The 23,634-nt window shown below is 44.9% G+C and overlaps 1 protein-coding gene across 1 annotated transcript in view; it reads right to left on the bottom strand.

Annotated features, from left to right (window-relative positions):
• The window catches only part of LOC144768928 (alpha-2-macroglobulin-like protein 1), a 451,046-nt gene that overhangs the window by 130,770 nt on the left and 296,642 nt on the right, over nucleotides 1-23,634 (bottom strand). Inside the window, exons 19-20 of the mRNA XM_078652935.1 lie at nucleotides 11,820-12,045; nucleotides 8,771-8,900 (exon numbers count right to left, since the gene is read on the bottom strand). Coding sequence (XP_078509061.1) covers nucleotides 8,771-8,900; nucleotides 11,820-12,045 — 356 coding nt within the window. The remainder of the gene's footprint in view (nucleotides 1-8,770; nucleotides 8,901-11,819; nucleotides 12,046-23,634) is intronic.

Below are 23,634 nucleotides of genomic sequence, written 5' to 3'. Positions count from 1 at the left end.
TTCTTTGGTGTCAGTGGTGTCGGTTGGTGGGTTCTGGCTCAGTGGTGTGGTTAGCTGGTCTGTAGTGATTTTACTCCGGCCTCTGCGGGGGATCTGTTGCGGGCAGTCGTGGTATGTAGTCATCTTGAAGGTGAAATGGATGCAGCTGTGGTCGGTCCAGTGTAGTCCGGTGGAGTGGCTGAGGGAGACGTGGTTGCTGGCGGAGAAGATGTGGTCGAGCGTGTGGCCGGCGTAGTGGGTGGGAGTGTTCACCAGTTGCTTGAGTCAGAGGTTGGCGAGGTTGGCGAGCAGGGTGGTGGTGTTGTTGTTGTTTTTGTTCTCCAGGTGGAAGTTCAGGTCCCCTAGGAGGATGTAGTCTGATGAGGCGAGGGCATGCGGGCTGATGAAATCGGCGATGGTTTCACTGAATTGTGTGCGTCGGCCCGGGGGTCTGTAGATGAGGGTTCCTCTGAGGGTGGTCTTGGGGTCGGTGTGGATCTGGAAGTGTAGGTGTTCGGTGGCGGTGAGGGTGTCTCCGGTGTTGGTCGTGACGCTGATGGTGTTCCTGTAAATGATGACGATTCCTCCTCCGATTTAGTTGACGCGGTCCTTATGGGTTATCTTATAGCCGTCTGGGATGGCTATGGCGATGTCGGGGGCTGAGGAGGTGTTCATCCAGGTTTCCGTGAGGAAGGCGATGTCCGGCGATGTTGTGTCGAGGAGATCCCAGAGTTCGACGGCGTGCTTGTGGACGGAGCGGGTGTTGAGTAAGATGCACTTGAGGTGGTTGTTGTTGTTGCTTGGTCCGGAGGGCGGGGTGTAGGTTCGGAGGCAGGTGAATTTGCAAGCTTGGCAGGAGAAGGGTCTGTGGGTGTGCCTCGGGGTGGCTCGGTAGCAGGTGGATGGTCGGCCGGTGTTGAGTGCGTGGAGGGCGGCGGTGTCGTATCTCAGTCGGGTTTCCTACTTTGGCGGGGGCCAGGGGTCCTGGCGCTGGCTGCGGTCCAGGCACGGACAGGCGCAAACGGGCTTGCCTTAGGCGCGCCTTCGGCACACCAGCGGCGCCGCTGCTGCACGGCCTCCATATGAAGGGAAGAGGGAGGAGCAGCTGGGAGGCGCGAGCAGGCCGGCGAACGGGGGACCAGGGGGTGGGGCCGCATGGGATGCAGCGGCGGGAGAGAGCGAGGGGGGGAGCAGGAGGGTGGCACAGAAGGCAAAAGGGCACAAAATACGGCGGGCAGGCAGAAAGACAGGTAGCAACAATGGGCACACAGTAAACAAATGAACAAAAATGAAATAAACGTGGAGGTAACTAAAGGGCGAACCGGGGCACAGCGAGTGGCAGCAGCAGGGGTAGCGTCACACAGGAGGACCGTGTGGTGGCTGAGGGGGCGACCTACCTGGTGACAGGGTCAAGGGTCGCTCCTTTTACCACTGGGTGTCCTCCATATGAGGGGAAGAGAGAGGGAGGAGCAGCTCAGAGGCAGGAGCGGGGCGGCGAATGGGGGACCAGGGGGGCGGGGACGCAGCGGCGGGAGAGAGCGAGGTGGGAGTGGGAGGGTGACACAGAAGGCAAAAGGGCACAAAATACGGGCACAAAATACAGCGGGGTAGGCAGAAAGACAGGCAGCAACAATGGGCACATAGTAAACAAATGAACAAAAATGAAATAAATGCGGAGGAAACCAAAGGACGAACCGGGGCACAGCGAGTGGCAGCAGCAGGGGTAGCATCACACAGGAGGACCATGTGGTGGCCGAGGGGGTGACCTACCTGGTGACAGGTGACATGGTCAAGGGTTGCACATTAAGTTTGAGGGTTCGTCCACCTCCACAGGACTTTACACAAGAAGGGAGGGGGCCCCGTCCTGGAGCCCTCCTTGGCCCTGGGGACCGCCCCTTCCAGGGCCAGCTCCAACAATGTTCCGGGTGCCCACCCCCGGAACATTGCAGTTTGCAATGGCAGGGCGGGAGCACTGTTCGTGCCCTGTCATTGCAAACTTCTGCTCTATTCTGCTCTTGCTTCCACAAAGCAAAGCAGAATTGCATGTCAGCAGCTCCCCTTGTCCAAAAGCAATGCCAGCTCCTGCAGGATGCGGGGAGCCGGCAGGGACTGCGGGGGCATTGGGGCTCCCCCCACGGTCCCCGGGGCCAAAAGTGGCCCAGTGAAGGGGAGCTATGCGGCCCCCGTCCCATATTTTTTTTTCAAAACAAGGCCAGGCCCCGGGGATGAGGTCCCCGGGGCCAAAAGTGGTCCAGGGAAGGGGGGACAGAGGGGGACAGATGCCCCCCTCCCATGTAAGTAATTAAAAAAATATATTAACTAGGCCATGCCCTGGGGAATGGGGTCCCCTGGGCCTTAAATCAGCCTTGGAAGGGGGGCCACTAAGGCCCTCTTCCCATTTTCTTTTTACGGGGTCAGGCCCTGGTAAATGGGGTCCCTAGGGCCCACAACATATTAAGAGAATGGTGGCCACACAGCCCGCCTTCTAACAATAATAAAAAAAACAGAAACCGGCATCTAGCCAGAGGCCCCGCCCCCTCCCTGCCCCACTGTGCAAATGCACCTCCTGGCACATTCTGGATTGGGCATTTAATCCCCTTGCATACTAAGAGTCCTTAGGGGCCAACCAGCCCACCAGGTACTTCCAGTAAGCCACATTCAGTAGTATTGGTGAGAGGTGGTCCGAGGCCATGCCCCTTTTTACATCACTCTGTAAACGCACCTATTGGCGCACTGCTGGTGGGGCGATGAGGTCTTCTTGTGTCCTTTATTTATTTAATTTGTTTTCTATTTTATTTTATGCGTTTTTATATAGCGCTGACTTTACCCGAAGGTGTCAGAGCGCTTCACAATAGGAACAGTAGTGAAACATGAGGAAAAATTACAAGTCAGCATGTTACAAGAGCAAACGTTACGTTACATAAGGCAATAGTGACAATTGTGCATGTATCAAGAGCAAACAAAATACAAGAGGTAGCAAACGATACATTACAAGAGGAAAAAAAGTGACGTGTGTATGTTACAAAAGTGTACAAAGTACAAATAGAGGTATAATACTGCACTTAATGGCAGATATTCGAAACACAAGAACAAACGTTACGTTACATGAGGCAATGGTGGCAATTGTGCATGTATCAAAAGCAAACAAAATACAAGAGGTAGCAAACGATACATTTCAAGAGGGAAAGTGACGTGTGCATGTTACAAAGGAGTACACAATACAAGTAGAAGTATAATACTGCAATAAATGGCAGACTCTCAAACCACAAGAACACATTGGGAATGCACTTCTATAGTCATGTAGAACAGAATTTCCTATAAAGGAGGGACTTCCTTCAGATAATAGAGAGGGCGTGAATTACATTTGGAAGTGTCTTTAAAGGAGGAGCGCTTTGAGGTCAGTTTTGAAGGCCTGGGAAGAGGTGGTGGTCCGGAGCTGAGGCGGAAGTGAGTTCCAGATTCTCACTGCGTTGCCTGAAAAGGATTGGGCCATCGACCTTTCCTTCTTGAAAGTGGGAGGTTCAAGCAATAGGTTTTACGCGTTACGTGATGGTCTAGAGCCTCTAGAGAGTTTCAGTTTATTCGCCAGGTAGCGAGGAGAGGAGGAGTGCAAGGCTTTGTGGGTGATACAGGCAGTCTCGTAGATAGATCTTGCCTCGATGGGAAGCCAATGAAGGGTGGCTAAAATGGGTGTGATGTGGTCGCTTCTTTTGGCCCCATATATGAAACGAGCTGCTGAATGGAGAACAAATTTAAGGGGGGCAGGTGGGATTTGGGGAGGCCGGTAAGAAGAGAGTTGCAGTAGTCCTGTCTAGAGAGAACCAGCGATTGGACCAGGGTTTTAAGGTCATGCTCCTTGAAGAAGGGACAAATCCCCCAAAGAAGGCGCAGTTGGTATCGAGCAGACTTTACAATGGAATGGATGTGGGAGAGTAGATTGAGTTTTGTGTCGAGTATGACACCAAGGGATTTTGCGCTGTCGACAATGATGGGTTTATTGTTAAGTAGATTCATCTGATCCATCCATGATTGAACTGGGGGAGGAGAAAGTGAGGAGGAGAGGAGGAGGAATTCAGTTTTAGAGGGATTCCGAATCAGTTGATGAGTTAACATCCAGTTTTGAATGGAGTTGAGAGTAGAGCTTAGGATGGAGAGATCGTGAGTGGAGGCAACCTTGAGGTAGATTTGAGTGTTGTCCGCATAGAGATGATAGTGGATCCCTGATTTACTTAGGAGATTTCCCAATGATTCTAAATAGAGATTGAACAATATGGGTGCAAGTATAGAGCCTCGAGGAACACCTTGACCTACCACCAAAGGAGATGAAAGAGTATTTGCTATTTTGATCATTTGGGATCTATCAGAGAGGAAGGAAGCAAACAATTTAAGCACAGTGCCCTCCATGCCCATTCTCTGTTGAAGAGTGTTAAGGAGAGTGTTGTGATTGACAGTGTCAAAGGCTGCAGAAAGGTCAAGGAGAATAAGAAGACAAGACTCCCCAGAATAGAGTATTCTCAGCGCGTCATCAATCACTTGCAGCAGGGCTGTTTCAGTGCTGCAGTTTTGAATGAAGCCGGACTGGAAATTGTCAAGAAGATCATTGTCCTTGATATGATGAGAGAGTTGTTTCGCTACACATCTTTCTGTGATTTTCGCAAGAAAAGGTAGGTTAGTGATGGGGCGGAAGTTGTTGAGGTTGTTCGCATCAGCAGTGGGTTTTTTAAGCAGAGGGGTGACATGCCCAGTTTTGAAGGAAACAGGAAGGGAGCCTTGACAGAGAGAGAGGTTAATCAAAGTGGTCCAATAGGACAGAGAATGGGTATAGAAGTCAATGGCAATGGCACTAGGGATGGGGTCGAGAGAATGATTGGAGGGCTTTGTTTCGAGGATGCATTTGAGGAGGGCATCTTCGGAGATGGGTTCAAAGTTCTGCCAAATGGCTCACGATTTGCGCTTCTCTGGAGGGGTAGATGACTTACCTGATCCACAAGTGATTTCACTTTTTCAATAAAGCCAATTCTGCTGCTTTCTTTGTAGAATCCTCCAACTTGGTGGTTGGGGGAGAGCAGTTTGGATTCTTGATGAGATCAAATAGTTTTTTGGGTCTATTTTTGGCTGAGTCGAGGAGGGTTCTGAAGTGCGTCGCTTTTCCAAGGAAGATGTGTTTGTGGTACTCAGACCTTTCTGAATGAAGCGTGGTCAAATTATCGGTAGAGGGCGCTTGTCTCCATTGTTTCTCCAGGAATCTTAGGTACTTCCTTTCTTCATGGACGGATTTGTTGAACCAAGGTGCTGAGGGAATGGGCCTTTTCTTTTTGCTTTGAAGAGGAGAAACGTTATTGATTTTGACTACAAGGACCGTGAGGCATTGGGAGGTGAGTTCGTTAACATCTAGGTTCGGGTCTAGCCTTGGAAGTGATAGTAAAGATGATTCACAGAAGGTACAGAGGTCAATATCTTTAGTGTCACGGAACCAGGAGGTAGCCCTCTTAGGTTGGCCGAGAGTTATAGAGTGTGGTAGGAGAAGAGAGAATGGGATGAGGAGGTGGTCAGACCAGTCAACATGAATAGGGGCGATAGTAAGCATGCCTGTTTTCGAAATAACAAGTTCCTGGATTGAGCCCTTAGAGTGTGTTGTTTCTGTGCAGTGTTGGATACGATCGTTTGCAGAGAGGAAGGTGGCCAGCCTACTAGCAGGGGGATCCTCCAGCGAGCCCCAGTGGAGATTGAAGTCGCCCACGAAGATCTGATTGTCACTTTGTGACTATTGGTCGCTAATGAAGTCAGTGAGTTCCTCCATAAACGAGGGGCCGCTACACGGCGGGTGGTAAATGGCATGGAATCTGAGAGGTGCAATTGAAGTTCAAGGGATAGGCATTCAAAAATGCGGAAGGAGCTGTTAGGAAAAGCCTTGAGTTGAAGGGAATTTCTAAAGATGACTGCAACACCTCCCCCAACTTTGTCAATTCTGTAATTTCTAAATATAGAATAGCCTGTGGGTACTAGGAGATCAAACATAAAGTGCGAGGTATTGTTGAACCAGGTCTCTGTGAGGAAGAGCATGTCAATATTGTGAAGTATGATGTGCCACGCCTCTTTTACCCAATTCTGAATTGGGTAAAAGAGGCGTGGCACACTAATGAGAACTGACGGCTTTCCCTATGGTTAAGAGGCAGGCTACCTCGAAACGAGTCAGGGAGGAATTTAACTCTGAATGGAAAATGCCAGCCTTGGGAAATTAAGTTCATGTTGAACAGAACTCTGTGGAGTGGCATCCTCAAAGCTTCAGGGCACCTTGGGATAATCTTTCAACACAGTAGTCCGGCAGTGGAGGATGCACCGCCCGCGTGAATGGAATGGCGGGGCTGTGGGCTGGAATCTCTCACAGCACATGTGCGGCACAGAATTTTCCCTGAATTCAGGACTGGTTTTCAGACGGAGGCCCACTGGAGGTTTATAATTGATTTTAAAAAGCGATTCGCTGAGTCAGAACTTGGCCCCCACTGGAGGGTATGAATTGAAGGACCACAACTCCCAGCATTCAGTTATCAGTACTCACCTGTGAGCAGTATGTGAATTGGGTAAAAGAGGCGTGGCACATTACCGAGAACTGACTGCTTTCGCTATGATTAAGAGGCAGGCTGCCTCGAAACGCGTCAGGGAGGAATTTAACTCTGAATGGAAAATGCCAGTCTTGGGAAATAAAGTTCATGTTGAACAAAACTCCATGGAGTGACGTACTCAAAGCTTAGGGCACCTTGGGACAATATATATATATATATATATATATATATATATATATATATATATATATATATATATATATATATATGTATGTATATATATACACACGAGATTGTATGTGTTTTCAGAAAATACTATAGTTTACGTATTCCTATTTTTTCTGTTTAATATAATTTGTAATTTCATTTATCTCATTAAAACTGTCTTTGCTTTAAACAAAATTACTTTAATTTTAAATGTAATTGTATGTAGTTAAGATTGCCTCTCCTTAAAATTTTTTCTGAGATTTGGCTATCGCCAATCCATTTTTTAGTTTCCATTAAATCACATACTTCACTTCTTTAGAGAACTGCAACTCTGAAAGAGCTACATTTCTTCTTTTTTTTGTGACCTTTGTGGAAGTGCCTGGAAACGCATAGTACATGGAATCATTTCCTGATGAGGGGGCATCCCCGATGGAGGGACATTCCTTCATCCTCTATTGAAGGTACAGGCAAGCCTTCTGTCCTGACCTTTGGTTATCTTGGAAGGAAAGGTGTTGCAGATATTATAGTGAGATGCTTTGTGCTTCTAGATTTAAGTAGTACAGACAGATGAGGGCCATCAATGTAGATCTTCCATTTCCCAGAAGAGGACCACATCTTGAAGAGTGATCACTTCTTGTCTGTCATGCTGACATTTGGAATTTCTTGCCTGGTCCAAAACTGTCCAATGACTCCAGAACTAATCCCAGTCAAGTGTAGCTGATGCTACAGCTGGCTAAAGCCCAGTAAAATAGCAGAAATGCCAATATCTGATGAAAACCTTTATTTATAAGGTAAAATAACAGAGCTCTTTCCAGGTAGTCCATCACAAACAACATGTTGTACAAGTCTGAGCTAAGGTTGCCTAGTAGACTAGAGTGCTCAGCAAATTCACCCAATTGACTGACGTTCTGGCTGATTCAAATCTGGTGAATGTGCTACTAAACAATCACTCTTGTTGAGCCAATGGACACCTTAACAGTGTTTACTGCTATTTTAACCCCTTCGGTGCTGATGATGGCTCCTGGTCGTCATCAGTTACGGTGGGTGTGTGCTGATGACGGCCGGGAGCCGTCATGACCACACCCGCGATCAGAATGTGCCGCACAGGCGCAGAATTCCGGCAGCGGCGGAGGGGTTAAAGTATCATGGATTCTCAGTATAAAGATAGAGGACCATTCAAGCATGTGAATCTATGAAGGATCTGATTTTCGAGAAGCCAGATAAAGTCCATATTACCAGAACACCCCAGGGTAACAGCGTCCTTAATGAGTATATCATTCATTCATACATTCGATTATTGATATTGCATTAGTCATTCATAAGCTGTACACCACAAACTGAACACCCACTGAAACATTAGGATAATGGATGCTACTCATACCCAATAGGATGGCCCTTGCTTACTCAGGGCCCGATTCACAGAACTAATTTAAGACAAAATCCTAAACTTACTACTTTTGGTATTCCCTGAAGTTAGGATTTTGTCTTAATTTGTTTTGAGACAGACTTAAGACAGACTTAAGACAGACTTAAGTTAGGATGTTGTCTTAAGTCTGTCTTAAGTCTGTCTTAAGACAAACTTAAGACAAAATCCTAACTTCTGTGAATACCAAAAGTAGTAAGTTTAGGATTTTGTCTTAAGTTAGTTCTGTGAATCGGGCCCATCATATCTAAACTACAATTGTGTAAGACTGCCCCTGAGGGGTTTTAACATGTGGCCTAAACGTTAAATTGCAGACCTCTTTAGCAGTCACCTCTACTGAAAGGTCATCTCTCTGGCTCACTTTCTATAAGAGAGAAGAATCTGTATCATTTGCCCATACTCTGTGAACAGGATAGGTGGGGGTAGTGGGCACCCTGCCAATGTAGGGTACATAAATATAGGGAAATCTCTGCTAGGTGTGAGAATGACAGTCTCTCTAGCTCAGACTGCGGCGGCCACCTCACAATCTGCTCAACCCATCCAACCACATCTCTGCTGCCTTATATCTGCAAAGTGTTCTTAGGCTGGTTTCCCTTACCTATGCTAGATGGTCGCACATTCCAGATGAAGGTCTCTGAGTCTTGGGTGCACAGACAGGCAGTGTACTCGCAGTCAAAGCAAAATAAGATCTCAAAATCAACGTGGGGTGGTGCTAGAACAGCATTGACCTGCAAAGGAGAGAGGAAGAGTGATGTTAGTGTGCACAAAAAAGTCTGTGGGTACTATATGCTCACACAAAGATATTGTTAGGTCCACAGTCTGCGCTCTGCAAGGGACTCGATCAGTGTGCACGCTTAGCATGTCAGGTGGGGCCTGTCACCCTAAAATCCACATGGTACGCGAAATACCTACACTATTCCTCTGTTAAATTCAACCGAGTTTTACCTGCTGAAATTTAACACACCTGGTAATTACTAGGGGCCAGATGTAGGTAGCCCTTTAGCGGTCGGAATAGGCCGAAAATACCGATTTTCGGCCGTTTCCGACCGGTAAAGGGCTATGGAGATGTAGGGGCACAAAAAACTGACATTTTCGGTAATTTTACCGAATCGGTAATTTTACCGAATCGGTAAATACCGAATCTTACCGATTCTGTAAAAAATTCCGACTTTTTACCTACATCTCATTTACCAATTCAGAAATACCGAATCGGTAAAATTCGGTATTTATGAATCGGTAAATGAGATTTACCTACATCTAGCCCTAGATGTGGTAAATAAAACCGAACTTATAATTTTTACCTGTAGACAAGCAAGGGTTTACCAAGGGATCTGAAAAGATCAACCCACTTGTGATCAAGGCTCAAAAAGGATCCTCAGGCTCATAAAAAAATAACAGCGCTACCTCCCACTATAGGGCATTATAGGATATTGGTGACACAGTGCAGTTCTACAATCTCTGCAGGATGCAGCCTATTTGGTCACACTACCCCTGTTTTCTTTCCTTTGTCTTTTACATACGGTTTGTGAAAGAAACATTTTACAATCAGTTTTTACACAAGGGACTTTTAAATTGACTTTATATTGGATTAAAAACAAAAATAAACAAAATATTACGAGCCTTTCTGCAGATAGGCATCTAAAATTATTTTTCCTATTAAATTTTGAGCTTTTAAAGAAACGGTTTGAAATTCAAATGGGTTTTAGAAAGTGGTCTTGGATACCAGAGGTGGGCAGGAATTCTTATGGCTTATGCCATTTCGCTATCAATGAAGATTCCTTGAAGGAGAATCATGAGGGGTCTGGGAGGCTACAGGTGGACAGGACCACTTATGCCATATGACAATCAATGAGGGTCCTTTGAAGGAGAATAGTGAAGGGTCTGGGAGACTGCACCTGGTTTAGGATGGTAGGAGCCAAGATGTGATTTCCCAAGAGAGGCTGGAGATTGAGAAAGCATCCATTATGCAGGAATCAGTGGCAACAAGGCGGGGGCATTATCCTTTCTTGTATTTGGGTGCAGGGAATAGCTGCTATGCCTCTAATGAGAATGACTTCTGTCCCTGCTTCAGCCCTGGTTGCCATTTTAGAGGAACTGACTCTGAAGCAACTCCACCTGCATTTCAGAGAACCAGGCAAGTTGGGATGTTTGCTGTGGGCCATGAACATATGGCGGTCATTAATAGAAAAGCCTTCAGCAGTACTTTCCTGGTTTTCATCAGATCAACCCAAAAAATAAGCTGGACAGCCATACCAATAAGAGTAAACAGAAACAGTTAATTCTGTACATGCATTAACTGGCCTAATTGGAAAATAGCCACACACACCACAGAGTCAGGTTGTGTGTGGTGGAAGCCTTGTAGACTTCGTGTAGTGTTAGAAAAGGTTATTCAATATTTCTGCTTGATCGCATTTGAGCCTCCATGTTCTACTGCAACCAACAGCAAGTATGTCTGAGTAGACACTAGGGATTCCAGAAGGGAGAGGACCCAAAATTGAGGTATGGTTCAATAACAGCAAATAATATTACTAGAGAGATGTACACACATCAATTCATGTGTGACCTCAAAATCAAACAAACAGATGAATGATGATAGAGTATATGTCCATGAGCGTGAATGCTACTTTACCGGAAAAGCAGGGATTGACGGGTGTTTAGGTGTGTACATGAATCTGTGGTTTAGTCTGAAAGCCCACAGTGTGCACTGCTCATTCGATGGTTTAAAGTGTAAGTGTATGGGTTGATTGCTGAATGGACTGTTGGGTGAGGGAGTGAATACATTTTTCTTAGAGTAGGCTTTTGGTTGTATTAGTTGGTGATTTTACTGGGGAAAGAGTGACAAGGTAAGTCAACTGATCCTTGTATAAGACAGTGGTTGAGTTATTGACTCAGTGGATACGGGATTGGATGAAAAATGATCATAGTTATCAGGTGAGTTTTTCATTGCCTAGGTTTTCCACTTGCACATTAAGAGACATTGAGTGGTTGTGTTCATGAGTGTGGTTAGTGGCTGCACTAAGGGATGACCAAAACAGCAAGTAAGTGGATGAGATTCTGAAAGGTTTGCTGGGTATAGAAGTTTAACAGTGGGGTAGAGAGTAGCTAGGTGAAAGAGTGAGTAGGTAAATAGTTGTGATACTGAGTAATAGTTTGCTGGTGTGTGTGTTCAGTGGACGCTTGGCTGAAAAAATGGGTGGTTGGCTTAGTGAATGAGTGAAACAGGGAAAGTAGGCTTCTGACTGATGCAGTGAAGCAGTAAATGGACAAATGGGTAAACGGGTAAATGCTTATGATAGATGCTATGCTGTTGTGTTTGGCTGGTCGTTACCTGTCTAAATGAATGGGTAGAATTATTCTGTGGTTGAGCTAGTGAATAGTCTGTTGGGTGTAGAAATGGGCAATTGAATGTCAAGTGAAGTGAAGAAAGGTTAGATGTTACATGGTTGGAGTTAGTTTGTAAGTGTTGTGTCATTACTTAGCTTAACTTCAGCAGGCCCAGTATGCAGACTTTATCCCTACTCCCATCTATCTCCTCTCCCCCTCACCTAAATCTAGCAACCAGCCATGCATGCTTTACCTCCTTCTAATCAGCCTGAAGCATGCAGCTCACCTTTAACCCCTCAGTCCATCACCCCACCACAACTTACATTGATGCAGCCATCCAAGTGGTTGAACACAGTGGCCTTAAGACCAAACCTCTCTCCTCGCACAACAGAGTAGGGCAGAGTCAGCTCAATGAAGAAGGGCTTGAAGGCTGTTATCGATACTGTAGGCGAGAGCCCAAATCCGGTCTTCGAAGTGCAGAAGCCCATGGCTTTCCACTCAGTGATGGTGTCCGGGAGAGTGAAAGACAAGTTCTGATGACCTGAAGAGCTAAGAATGCAGAAAATTAGGTCAACAGTGGATATTGTATAATAAAGCAGGTGTGTTCAAGGCAGTAAGAGTTCTTACAAGATAACCCGAACTGTACCATCTGAAGAACCGGGTTTTCAAGTACCCAGCGGCGTCAGGGACACGCCCAAAGTCCTCTAGGTTCCCTTGCCTTGGTATACAGAGACACGGAATACTTCTAGGTGGCGTCAGAGATCAAATTTATTAGCTGCAGCTAGTAGCAGAAATCCCTGTAATACAGCACGGTGTACAACTCAAGAAACTGCAAAATTGTACTAAGGCGAGACATCCCTATTTATAAACAAAAAGGTACATTTAAAATGCACGCCCCTGCACCAAAATGTAACCAATAGAAAATACATGACATCACACAGCATCATACAGTAAAGCTCATTTTACAGTGTCCCAACCCACAAGTTAATATTTAGGCATATCTAAATAATAATCTGGAAGGCCCGCACAAACCCTTAATTGAAAACGTAACCCATGAAATGAAGAAATAGTCAAGAAAAGTAGTTTCAGATAATGTGCAGGATAACAGAGACGTACAGAAACTTAAAAGTTAACAAATGTCTTGAATGGTGATTGGAAAAGCAAATAACGATCTTGCAGGGAAATTGGCTTGGCAGGGTCAATTCCAGGTTAAAGGCCAGCTTCTGAAATTAACTCCAGTGCACGAAGAAATCCTTGGTTAATGTGTATGATTCACAATAGGTCAGACTGCTTTGCTCACAGACTAACTTCTAAGGCTTACATAAAAAGTAACACCAGATGGCAGCCACGACACATGGCAAAAACCCATGTTTCAGGAAAGAAAGTCTTAAGAAAAGAAACCATTTAGATATTGTTTAAGATAAGACATGCGCAAGGAAATTAAAGGTTAACGAGGTCCTGAACAGTGATTGAAAAACTCAGACAACGATCAGCTAGTGAAACAGGTTTTGCAAAAGGTCAGTTTCAGGTGAAAAGGGTTACTCTCTCTCTGCAGTTCATTCAGAGTCAGAGAAACCCAAATTAATATATGCACGAACTCAGAAGGCAAAGCCACTTGTTTTGGGCCTACTTTACTGGCCTACGTGAGGGCAAAACTAAAATGCAGTCAGGTTTGAGAATTACAGAACCACAGGCCCTCCTTTTGCCATTACGTAGGCAATAACCTAAACTCATGTCAATCTGAATCTAGGTCTATATCTATTCTCATCAGGTCATCAAGGTGTTGCTATAACATCATCTTATTATCCTTCACTTCTCTCGGGGCTGGCCTTCTCACACAGATCATAGCACAAAGACTACAAATGGCGGGACCACACTGGATGCATAAACAACATGAGAAAAGGATAGTTAACGCCATACCAAGGAACGTCAGAATCTTCCATCCCCATTTGGACAACGACTCCCATAACCATCCCATCAACGACCAGTCTCCTTCGTCCACATGAATAGACTCAGAGATCTTATGTAGTCTAGAGATGGCTTGGTACACTGTCGGGGCATTATCTGGTATGAAAACGCAGCAACTAGATCTAATCAATTTGCATACCCCACCTCTATCTGCAAGTATAATATCTAAAACAAAACAGTTCTGTAATGTCATAAGGGGATCCGCTTGAAGCTCAGCTGTAATATTGCTAAGGGCACCTGCAGTCTCATTTATAGTGGCCTCAACCACTCTAGTAAGCTGACGAATATTCCTACTATTAGCCATAGGACCCCAAAAGGGTAGGAAACCCTTAAAGAAGTCTCCAGCTTCTTGTGCGACAGTATCTTTCACATCGATTACACCTCTACCATATCTTGTCTTATGGTAATCGAAAACAGCAGTGTATGTAGGGGGAAGCAAAAATGCCACATAACATGTGCCAGAAAAATCAGATGGCAACCATGTGTATGCTCTATCGTGACAACCAAAATAAGTGCCTTTAGCTGGCACGAACGGAGGAGATTTCTGGGACGTATAAATGTATGTGTGTACACACACACTCTTACCAAGCTGAGCCCTCGGATTCTGACCATTACCTTGCAGACAAAGATGACCTCGGTGGGGTACAATCCAAATAGGAGGAGACCTTCGCTGCCTTTCTTTCTCCGTCAAGCTAGCACTATATGTCGTCTTATTCCAACCGACATATGCTCGTACCTCATCTCTAGAGATAGCGTTATACGCATCGATATCTCTAATCATATCAACTATTCCCTGTATCAAGGCATTATTACTTGCATTGTCTTTGACGGAACGTATAGGAGAGGCTTCATTCTCATAGATAAACATTGATTGGAGTGCCCAAACTGACCCGTTAGGCGAAAAAGGCAAAACCAAATATGGCATTCCCTTATAAACTAATTGTTCACAAATTCTGATCTTCGTGTCTGTTCATGTTCAGGTAACGTATGGAACTCATGTGGAGAAACAGTAGAAAAAGAAAGAGTAGGTTGAGAAGTTGGTGCTGACGTCAATTGTGTAGAAGAAACAAACCAGAATATAATAGCTAATAGAATACATAAAAGTATTAAAATAGATAAAGCTATACCACACTTAGAGAACAACATTCTATAATATCGGTTTTTCATCTCTTGCTTTTTATCGTCATTCCTCAATACAATCTCCATTTTCTAATGTCTCTCACGCAATCTTGACAGAGTACTTCAGCTGTGATTATTAGCAGGTCATAGGGACACTGCAAGTCCTGCAGACCTACTGCCACTACTCAGGTCACAAACTGAACCGTTGGTACCCCTACGTGACCCTGCAACTGGCAAATGGTAACCAATCAAAAATTTAACAGAAAACCATAATACAATTTCAGAAAAAGCAAGAGAAAAAGAAAAACAAATGTCAAATGCAAAATACTTGAAGAAATTGTCTCCTTTTGGTCTCAGTGTGGGAAAAAAAAAATGTTCAAAGTCCCTTTATTTATTCCGAGATCGGAGGTTGTAACGTGATTTAGTCGGCACTGTTTGGTCCGTAAACAAAAGTTCAGGTTCGGTATTGTCCAATCTCAAATGTGGAGGAACAGCTTCTTGCAGCACATTGTCATCCTCGCGTTCTGACCGTGTCCATGTCAAATGAGCATCACTAAAAGGCACGAATGTGGGGACTCGCTCGCAATCTGTATCAGCTATACCATCCCTCACCCACTGATCATACGGTAAAGGCAAAGGGACTTTTTTCGTATGGGTGGCATGCACCCAGTTTTTCTTGCCAGCTACTTTAACAGCAGTTCTAGTGACCAGAAGAACTAAGTAGGGACCAGTCCATCTCGGTTACAAATTTTTGGTATGCTGAAAGTTCTTGATGAGGACGTATTGACCAGGTTGGATTGAATGTCCTGGATCTGTAGCAGCTGTCGGCAAACTGTCATAGACCCGTTGGTGGAGAACACGTAATTTAGCCGTCAAGTCATGTAAGTAATCCACCAACATAGGGTACTCAATACTGCTGTATTCTTTAGGACGAGGCACACCCCAAACATTCGCAGGACGACCAAACACGATTTCATATGGACTAAGTCCCACTCGAGAATGCACAGTCGTCCTTGTTGACAAAAGAGCCAACGGCAAGGCATCCGGCCATGTAAGAACAGTGCTTGCTTGTACCTTAGCTAATTTCAGCTTCAAGGTACCATTGTAACATTCAACAAGTCCAGCAGACTGGGGGTGATTTGCTGCATGGAACTTCTGATTTATTCCCAATCCAGCTTACACTTTCTTCATGATTTGACCCACAAATTCACTCCCATTGTCCGACCATACAATTCTCGGCAAACCATACCTAGGGAAGTACTCTCTCAGCAAAACCTTGGCTGTAGACAAGGCAGTATTATCCTTTAGGGGGTAGGCCTCTATCCACCTGGAAAAGGCACAAACAACCACAAGGACATACTTCAAATTGTTGCATCTCTCCATATGTATATAATCTAGCTGTATCACCTCAAACGGATACGTCGGAGGAGCAAAATGACCAGCTGGAGTTGGAGTTCCCTTACCAGGATTATACTTCAAACAAATCATACAACGTTTCACCACGTTCTCTGCACATTTCGGAATTCCAGCATTCTGCCAAACTGGAGCCATCAACTTGCATATTCCCTTCGAACTAATGTGAGCCATTCCATGAGCCATTGTAACCACTGGGAGCACATACGCATCTGGCAACAGCCATCGCTGGTGTTCTGACAACTCAACCCAACAACCTGTCGAATCCAACATACCCGTAGTTTCTCTCCAAACACTCACTTCTTTCTCAGTCGCTTCAGCCTGAATAATTTTCACACTTTCTATTGTGTCTTCACATATTCCACCAGCCATAACCCAATTAGCTGGGCCTGCAACATACATACGGCTCATCATATCTTTCGCCGTTTCCTTCGCAACTTCATCCGCAAACGCATTCCCTCGACCAACATCGTCCACACCTTTCTTATGCGCACTACACTTCATAATTGCAATCTGCTTTGGGAGAGTGAGAGATTCCAAAAGTTCATTCACCAACTGACCCTGCTGTATTTTGGTGTCGTGCGAAGTAAGGAATCCACGCTCTCTCCACAAACGCCCCAAACTATGGGCAACTCCAAACGCGTACTGGCTGTCGGTGTAAACATTCACTCGCTTTCCTTCTGACAACACGCACGCTCTAGTCAATGCAATCAATTCTGCTGCTTGCGCAGAATTCTGTGGTATGCGTGCTGTCTTAACAACTGTATGTAAAGTTGTAATAGCATACGCTGCAGTCGTTTCACCATTCGGAAGCTTAAAACACGAACCATCTACCCATAGGGTACCATCAACATTCGCAAGGGGAGTATCCCTGAGGTCAACTCTAGCTTTCGTTTCTTCCTCTGTACGAAGAAAACAATCATGCTGTTCTTGAGGATCCGTCTCTGTAGAGATCGGTAACAACGTAGCTGGATTCAGCACATTACATCTTTTAATGTGCACATGACTAGCCAACAATGTCAACTCGTAACCTGACAGACGTGCACTAGTAAGGTGCTGTGTCTTAGTCCTGTTTAATAAGGTATCCACTGCATGTGGGACCATCACAATCAACGTGTTGCCTAATACCAAACCAGCAGACTGTCGGATAGAAACAGCCGCTGCAGCTGTAGCTCTCAAACAACTCGGCAACACCTTAGCAACTGGGTCTAACGTAGAGGAGAAATACGCACATGGACGCTGCTTGTCCCCAAATGGTTGTGCCAACACTGACAAAGCACAACCTTCTCTCTCGTGCACGTACAACGTGAAAGGCTTACTATAGTCTGGAGTACCCAACACAGGAGCCGAACACAATGCATCGCGTAGTTCAGAAAAACTTTTCTGACATTCGTCAGACCAAGGAAGAGGATGCGGAGTATCTTTCAGAGTCAATGCTAACAGAGGCTTCGCCAACAGTGAAAAATTGGGGATCCACTGTCTACAATACGATGTAATACCTAAAAAGGCACGCACTTCTCTCTGTGTGGATGGTACATTCATTTGCACAATTGCTTGAATTCGTTCTGGGGTCAATCTCCTTCCCTCCTTCGACAAGAGATGACCTAAGTAGGTCACTTCTTGGCGACAATATTGCAACTTTGAAGGTGACACTTTATGATGAAGGTCAGACAAATACCGCAACAAAGAAAGAGTGGCCTCTTTACAAATCTTTTCATCATCAGCTGTAATCAACAAATCATCGACGTACTGAATAAGAGTAGCACCAACAGGTAACCAACAGGTAACACAAAACCGTCAAGCTGAGTTTTCAACGCCTGACTATAGATGGAGGGACTTTCACAATAACCTTGGGGAGCTCTCTTAAACCGGAAGTTTCGGCCTCCTAATGAGAAGCCAAAAATATCTCTATTCTCCTCTCTACTCTCCTCAGCAATAGGAATACTGAAGAAAGCATTCTTCAAATCGATGACAGAAAACCAAGCTGCCGAAGCAGGAATCAAAGTCAACAAAGCAGTGATATCAGGTACCACAGGAAACTGTGGCACGACTATCTTATTTACCTCTCGAAGGCCGATCACAAACCGGTACACAGGTGGCTGAGAAGCATCAGTACGTTTAAGGATAGGCAAAACAGGACTGTTACAAACATTACCTCTCGTTTCCTCAACTACACCCTTCTCAACCAGATCATAAACAATCGCTAAAAGAGCTCTCTCACCATCACTCGAGATCTTGTATTGGGGAATACGAGGTAGCCTAGCATTTGACTTAAGTGTGACAACATAAGGTGGAATCTGCAAAAGACCAACATCATTTGGACCTGTAGCCCAAAGTGTATCAGGAAGCGAACGCAATTCCAGTGGCAAACAATCCTTAGACAAATACATTGGAGAAATCACTTTCTTACCGAGGGTAAGTTGTACTCCTGAAGGAGAACAATGTAATGTCGCATACAATCTTTTCAGCAAGTCCAAACCCAACAGATTCTCACCACAACCAGTCATTAAAATAAGTGGAGCTTCCAATTCACAAGGGCCAATTGAAAGGGACAAAGGACTAGAGACCGGATTACGAACTGGGGCGCCTGAAAATCCTACTGAAACATTGGTCAAGCCAGACAAAGGTGCGCCAGGAAGTTTAGAGTGCATAATAGAACTCTTCATCGCACCAGTATCCAAAAGAAAAGGTTCTACCACACCTGATGTAACCACTTCAACATAAGGTCCACTCTGGTCTACTGGAACTGACACTACTCCCTCACTTTGTCCCTGGCTGTCCTAGTTAATATTATAACCAGAACTCTCACCTTCGACATAGTAATCCTCAACATAATACTGGGCAGACTGACCACTTGGAACAAACAACCTTTGACCACCCTCCGTACTCATATCCTGACCACTATGATCAATAAACGTCTCTTCAAACCTAGTGAAGAAATCAGATACACTCTCGTCTTTCTTCTGCTTACATGCTGCTAACTTATCCCAATTCACTCGTAAAGCGGGCATCATCGTTTTCATCAGATTAATAATTCTACCTGGTAATTCTGAAACTAGAGGTTCAGGTTTAGAACCTCCCTCCTGTCTACCATCTGCAGCAACAATATTCGCCCAGGTATCACCTAATTCAGCAGCATGATTCTCATGACGAATCTTCGCCCACAAGGGTTGAGGGACTACATTACCCATCAACATATCGATGTCAGCTAAATTCATAATACACGCTTCAACTGTCTGGGACAACTCCTTGTAATAACCAGCAGGATTCTTACGGGGGTCAGGTAAGGTCTGCTTAAGAGCCAAGACCTCTGCTCTCTTCCAAGGGACATGTACCCATATTCGCTGAAAATGCGGCAGAATAACTGGATTAGCGTTTGGGTCCCCTTCCTTCCAAATTGGGGGAACTTCTCTCATTGGATACTGTCTCGCTTTTCTTCTAACAGAAGAATCAGGTTCATACAATGTCTGAGGCGGAAGGCTAGATCTAAAAGCCAGTATCGTCTCTACGGCATCTGTAATATCAGATTCTACTATCATCCCTTTAGCAAAATCCGACTGAACATCAAGTAATTCCTGCGGGCTCAAACCCAAATCATTATCTTCCCATTCCTGACGCAAAAACATACACATCACATTAAAAACATACCTTTGCTTAGGCGGTTCCCACTGAAAGAAAACATCCATAACTGCTGGCAAACTATACCTTGAGGCATTTATAATCCATTTACGAGCCAACAAATCCAACACAGCCCGTTCCTCAGAACCAGGAAGCTGACTACGACTCTGCTTACGCTCCGAAACAGGGGTCATATTCAGTGACCCAAACAATGGTGACAACAAATTAGAAACGGTTTCTGTCATTCGTTTTCGAACAGAAGGAGAAGAAGCAGACATAAGAACAGGAGAATAAGTATTTTGAGGCAAAGAAGGTGTAGGGACAAGAACAGTAGAAATCGAAGATGCAGAAGCAGAAGGAAAAGGAGTTTGAGGCAAAGGCTGGCGACCCTAGAATGGGTTGCGCAGGAGAAGGCAAAACCATCTGTGGAGCACCGGGTGGCTGAACAACAGCAGGAGGTTAAACAACAAAGGGTGGTACAACCGGGGGTAATAGAGGCGCAGTAGCACCCTGCACATAAGGAGAAGGCAATGTCAGTAAATGAGAGATCAAAGGATCTTTTTCAGGGTCTTCCATCACTTTCGGAGGAGAAGACGGCAAGGCTGGATAACATTTATCTATGGCCATGCAACGCTGTCTATCTAAGACTTCACTCGCACACTCTTCTCCATCTTCCTTAAACTGTCTAGCAGCTTGTAGTACTGACATATTTTTATCTTTCCTATCTCTCTTTGCTTGCTTAATTTCTCTCTGTTTGGCTTCCTTACGCCAAAGGCGGAAAGAGTCAAACATTGCCGGCCGGGCTTTCTTCTTAAATAGCTTAACTTCTAGATTGTCTAAAATCTCTGTTTCAAAACTACCATGTGGGGGCCATTGCAAAACACCATCCTTTTTAGTGTAGTGGACCCATACTTCATTATAAGTAATAGGGCCCACTCCGTGTTTTGAGTACAGTTCATAAGTCGGAGTTCCAACCGGAGGTATCGGACATGAATCCTCCAATCGGGAATCCCTGTTACTACCACAAACAAACCAATTACCAAATTTACCAAGACCAGGCATCTTGCTCACTAGTCTGGTTTCAAACTTCAAAGGGAATCAAAAAATGATACTCTCGTAAATATACAAGCCCTTCGGCTTTGGGTACTGCAGCAACCAAATAAAAACCAACCAAATCAAAACCAAGGAACCAGACAAAGTCTTGGGAGCGACCCACTTATACTTAACTAAATATCTGTCACACCACCAGAAGAGCGGCTATCGTCTCGCTTTACAAACATCAATCGGAGGGTCCAAGACAAGGCGACAGTCAGGGCAGCAGTCCTTCGCAGCCGTTGGAAAGCGGGAAGCCTCGCAGAAAAGTCCTTTGGTCCACGTCGACATGCAGGGGTCGATGAAGTGGGGGCCCTCCTCCAGAATTTCCTCACGTGGCTCCTCGCAATCTTCGGGCTTGGACCGGTACCACTGAAGTCGGCCCACGTTGGTCGCGCCAACTGAAGAACCGGGTTTTCGAGTACCCAGCGGCGTCAGGGACACGCCCAAAGTCCTCCAGGTTCCCTTGCCTTGGTATACAGAGACACGGAATACTTCTAGGTGGCATCAGAGATCAAATTTATTAGCTGCAGCTAGTAGCAGAAATCCCAGTAATACAGCACGGTGTACAACTCAAGAAACTGCTCAATTTTACTAAGGCGAGACATCCCTATTTATACACAAAAAGGTACATTTAAAATGCACGCCCCTGCACCAAAATTCAACCAATAGAAAATACATGACATCACACATCATCATACAGTAAAGCTCATTTTACAGTGTCCCAACCCACAAGTTAATATTTAGGCATATCTCTAAATAATAATCTGGAAGGCCCGCACAAACCCTTAATTGAAAGCGTAACCCATGAAATGAAGAAATAGTCAAGAAAAGTAGTTTCAGATAATGTGCAGGATAACAGAGACTTACAGAAACTTAAAAGTTAACAAATGTCTTGAATGGTGATTGGAAAAGCAAATAACGATCTTGCAGGGAAATTGGCTTGGCAGGGTCAATTCCAGGTTAAAGGCCAGCTTCTGAAATTAACTCCAGTGCACGAAGAAATCCTTGGTTAATGTGTATGATTCACAATAGGTAAGACTGCTTTGCTCACAGACTAACTCTAAGGCCTACATAAAAAGTAACACCAGATGGCAGTCACGACACATGGCAAAAACCCATGTTTCAGGAAAGAAAGTCTTAAGAAAAGAAACCATTTAGATATTGTTTAAGATAAGATATGCACAAGGAAATTAAAGGTTAACGAGGTCCTGAACAGTGATTGAAAAACTCAGACAACGATCAGCTAGTGAAACAGGTTTTGGAAAAGGTCAGTTTCAGGTGAAAAGGGTTACTCTCTCTCTGCAGTTCATTCAGAGTCAGAGAAACCCAAATTAATATATGCACGAACTCAGAAGGCAAAGCCACTTGTTTTGGGCCTACTTTACTGGCCTACGTGAGGGCAAAACTAAAATGCAGTCAGGTTTGAGAATTACAGAACCACACATCATAGATGGCAGCCGCACATGTGGAACAAGCATAGAGGTCTGCCGGTCTTGCAACAGTTGTGTGGTTTAACAATAATAAAGGGTTTGACAGTGTAATGATTGTCTCAACCACAGGCAGACCATGCAAAAGGTCTAAACAGATAACTAATTTATAGTTCTTCAACAATACTAGCCCTTATCAAAGGGGGCCAACAACGAATGGCAGGATCAACAAACTGCTCTATCATGACTAACCCTGGGCAAAGCACTACGCTACGCTCGCGTAGTTCACGAAGTTTTCGCTACTTCGCACTAAGCGAATTGCGTGTAGCACAGTGCAAACAAGCATAGCATAGCGTAGCGTAGTGCAGCGGTCATTTTTTGCTTGCTCGCGGTCCTCAACGTCAAGTTGGCGACCGCAAGCAAGCAAAATGACATCCCGGCGAGACTTTTTCCTTGTTCGCAATCAGCAACATCAAGTTGCTGATCGCGAGCGTGGAAAATAAAACTCCCGGCGAGATTCTCAATGCGGGGAGGTTAGGTTTCTCATTGCGAGTGGTCGCGTATGCTCTCGACTGCTCGCGACAAGAAACTACCAGTCAGCGTTGAGAAAGCTACCGCTCGAGTAAAAATCTACTCGAGCGGCAGAAAACTACAGCTCGCACTGTGCAAGATGCCGTTTTCAATGATTGCACAGTGCTGGATGCTTGTCCGCACTGTGCTTTCATTGAAAACGGCATCTTGCACAGTGCGAACAGGGTACTACGCATTTTGCGTAGTGCTACACATAGCTCGCGTAGTGCGAAGTGCACTTCGCGTAGCTACGTGTAGCGCTACTTCACGAACTACGCCCACGATTAATCACGACCACACTAGAGGTAGGAATCCATGTCAATCTGAACTGTAAATTGCTGTGGAGAAAAGTTAAACCATGAGAAGCTTACATGTAGTCAATCGTATGAAAGAATAATATGATATCAGAGATAGACTATCTTTACACCTGCAGAACCTACGTTGTTTTGGGAATTAGCACATATGTAAATATATCCATTTACACAATGAATTGAATTAAAAGGTTACTCATTGGCCTCTCCCTATCCTTGTGTGCCATGTTTTACTTTGAAGGGAATCTGCATTTCTTACTTAGCCCCACTTTACCAATTAACAATTGGCTGAATGAAGTAAAACAGCACAGGTAGGCCTGACCTTTCTCCACCCAAGGTTTCTACTCGCAAGCAATTACAAACATAGGGTAATCGAGTGACCCAGTTCCTCCAAAGAGGTTCCTCTAACCCTGACACCATTTCTTTGAGAGTTTTGTTTTATCTCTCAATTTGTTTACTTGTAAAGAGATGAGAAGTGGTTCACAGGCTGTTCCTGCAAATTCTTTGCAAAGTCCCTCCATCTATGTCCTTAAATTGTTACCAGAACCCAGATCTTGTTGTTCATTAGACATAAACTACTCTTAATCACTGAAACCTGTCTTACTAATATTGTAAGC

The sequence above is a fragment of the Lissotriton helveticus genome, chromosome 7 (assembly GCF_964261635.1).
Source record: "Lissotriton helveticus chromosome 7, aLisHel1.1, whole genome shotgun sequence".
Classification (NCBI taxonomy): domain Eukaryota; kingdom Metazoa; phylum Chordata; class Amphibia; order Caudata; family Salamandridae; genus Lissotriton; species Lissotriton helveticus.
This window is presented reverse-complemented; position numbering and strand designations above follow the sequence as displayed.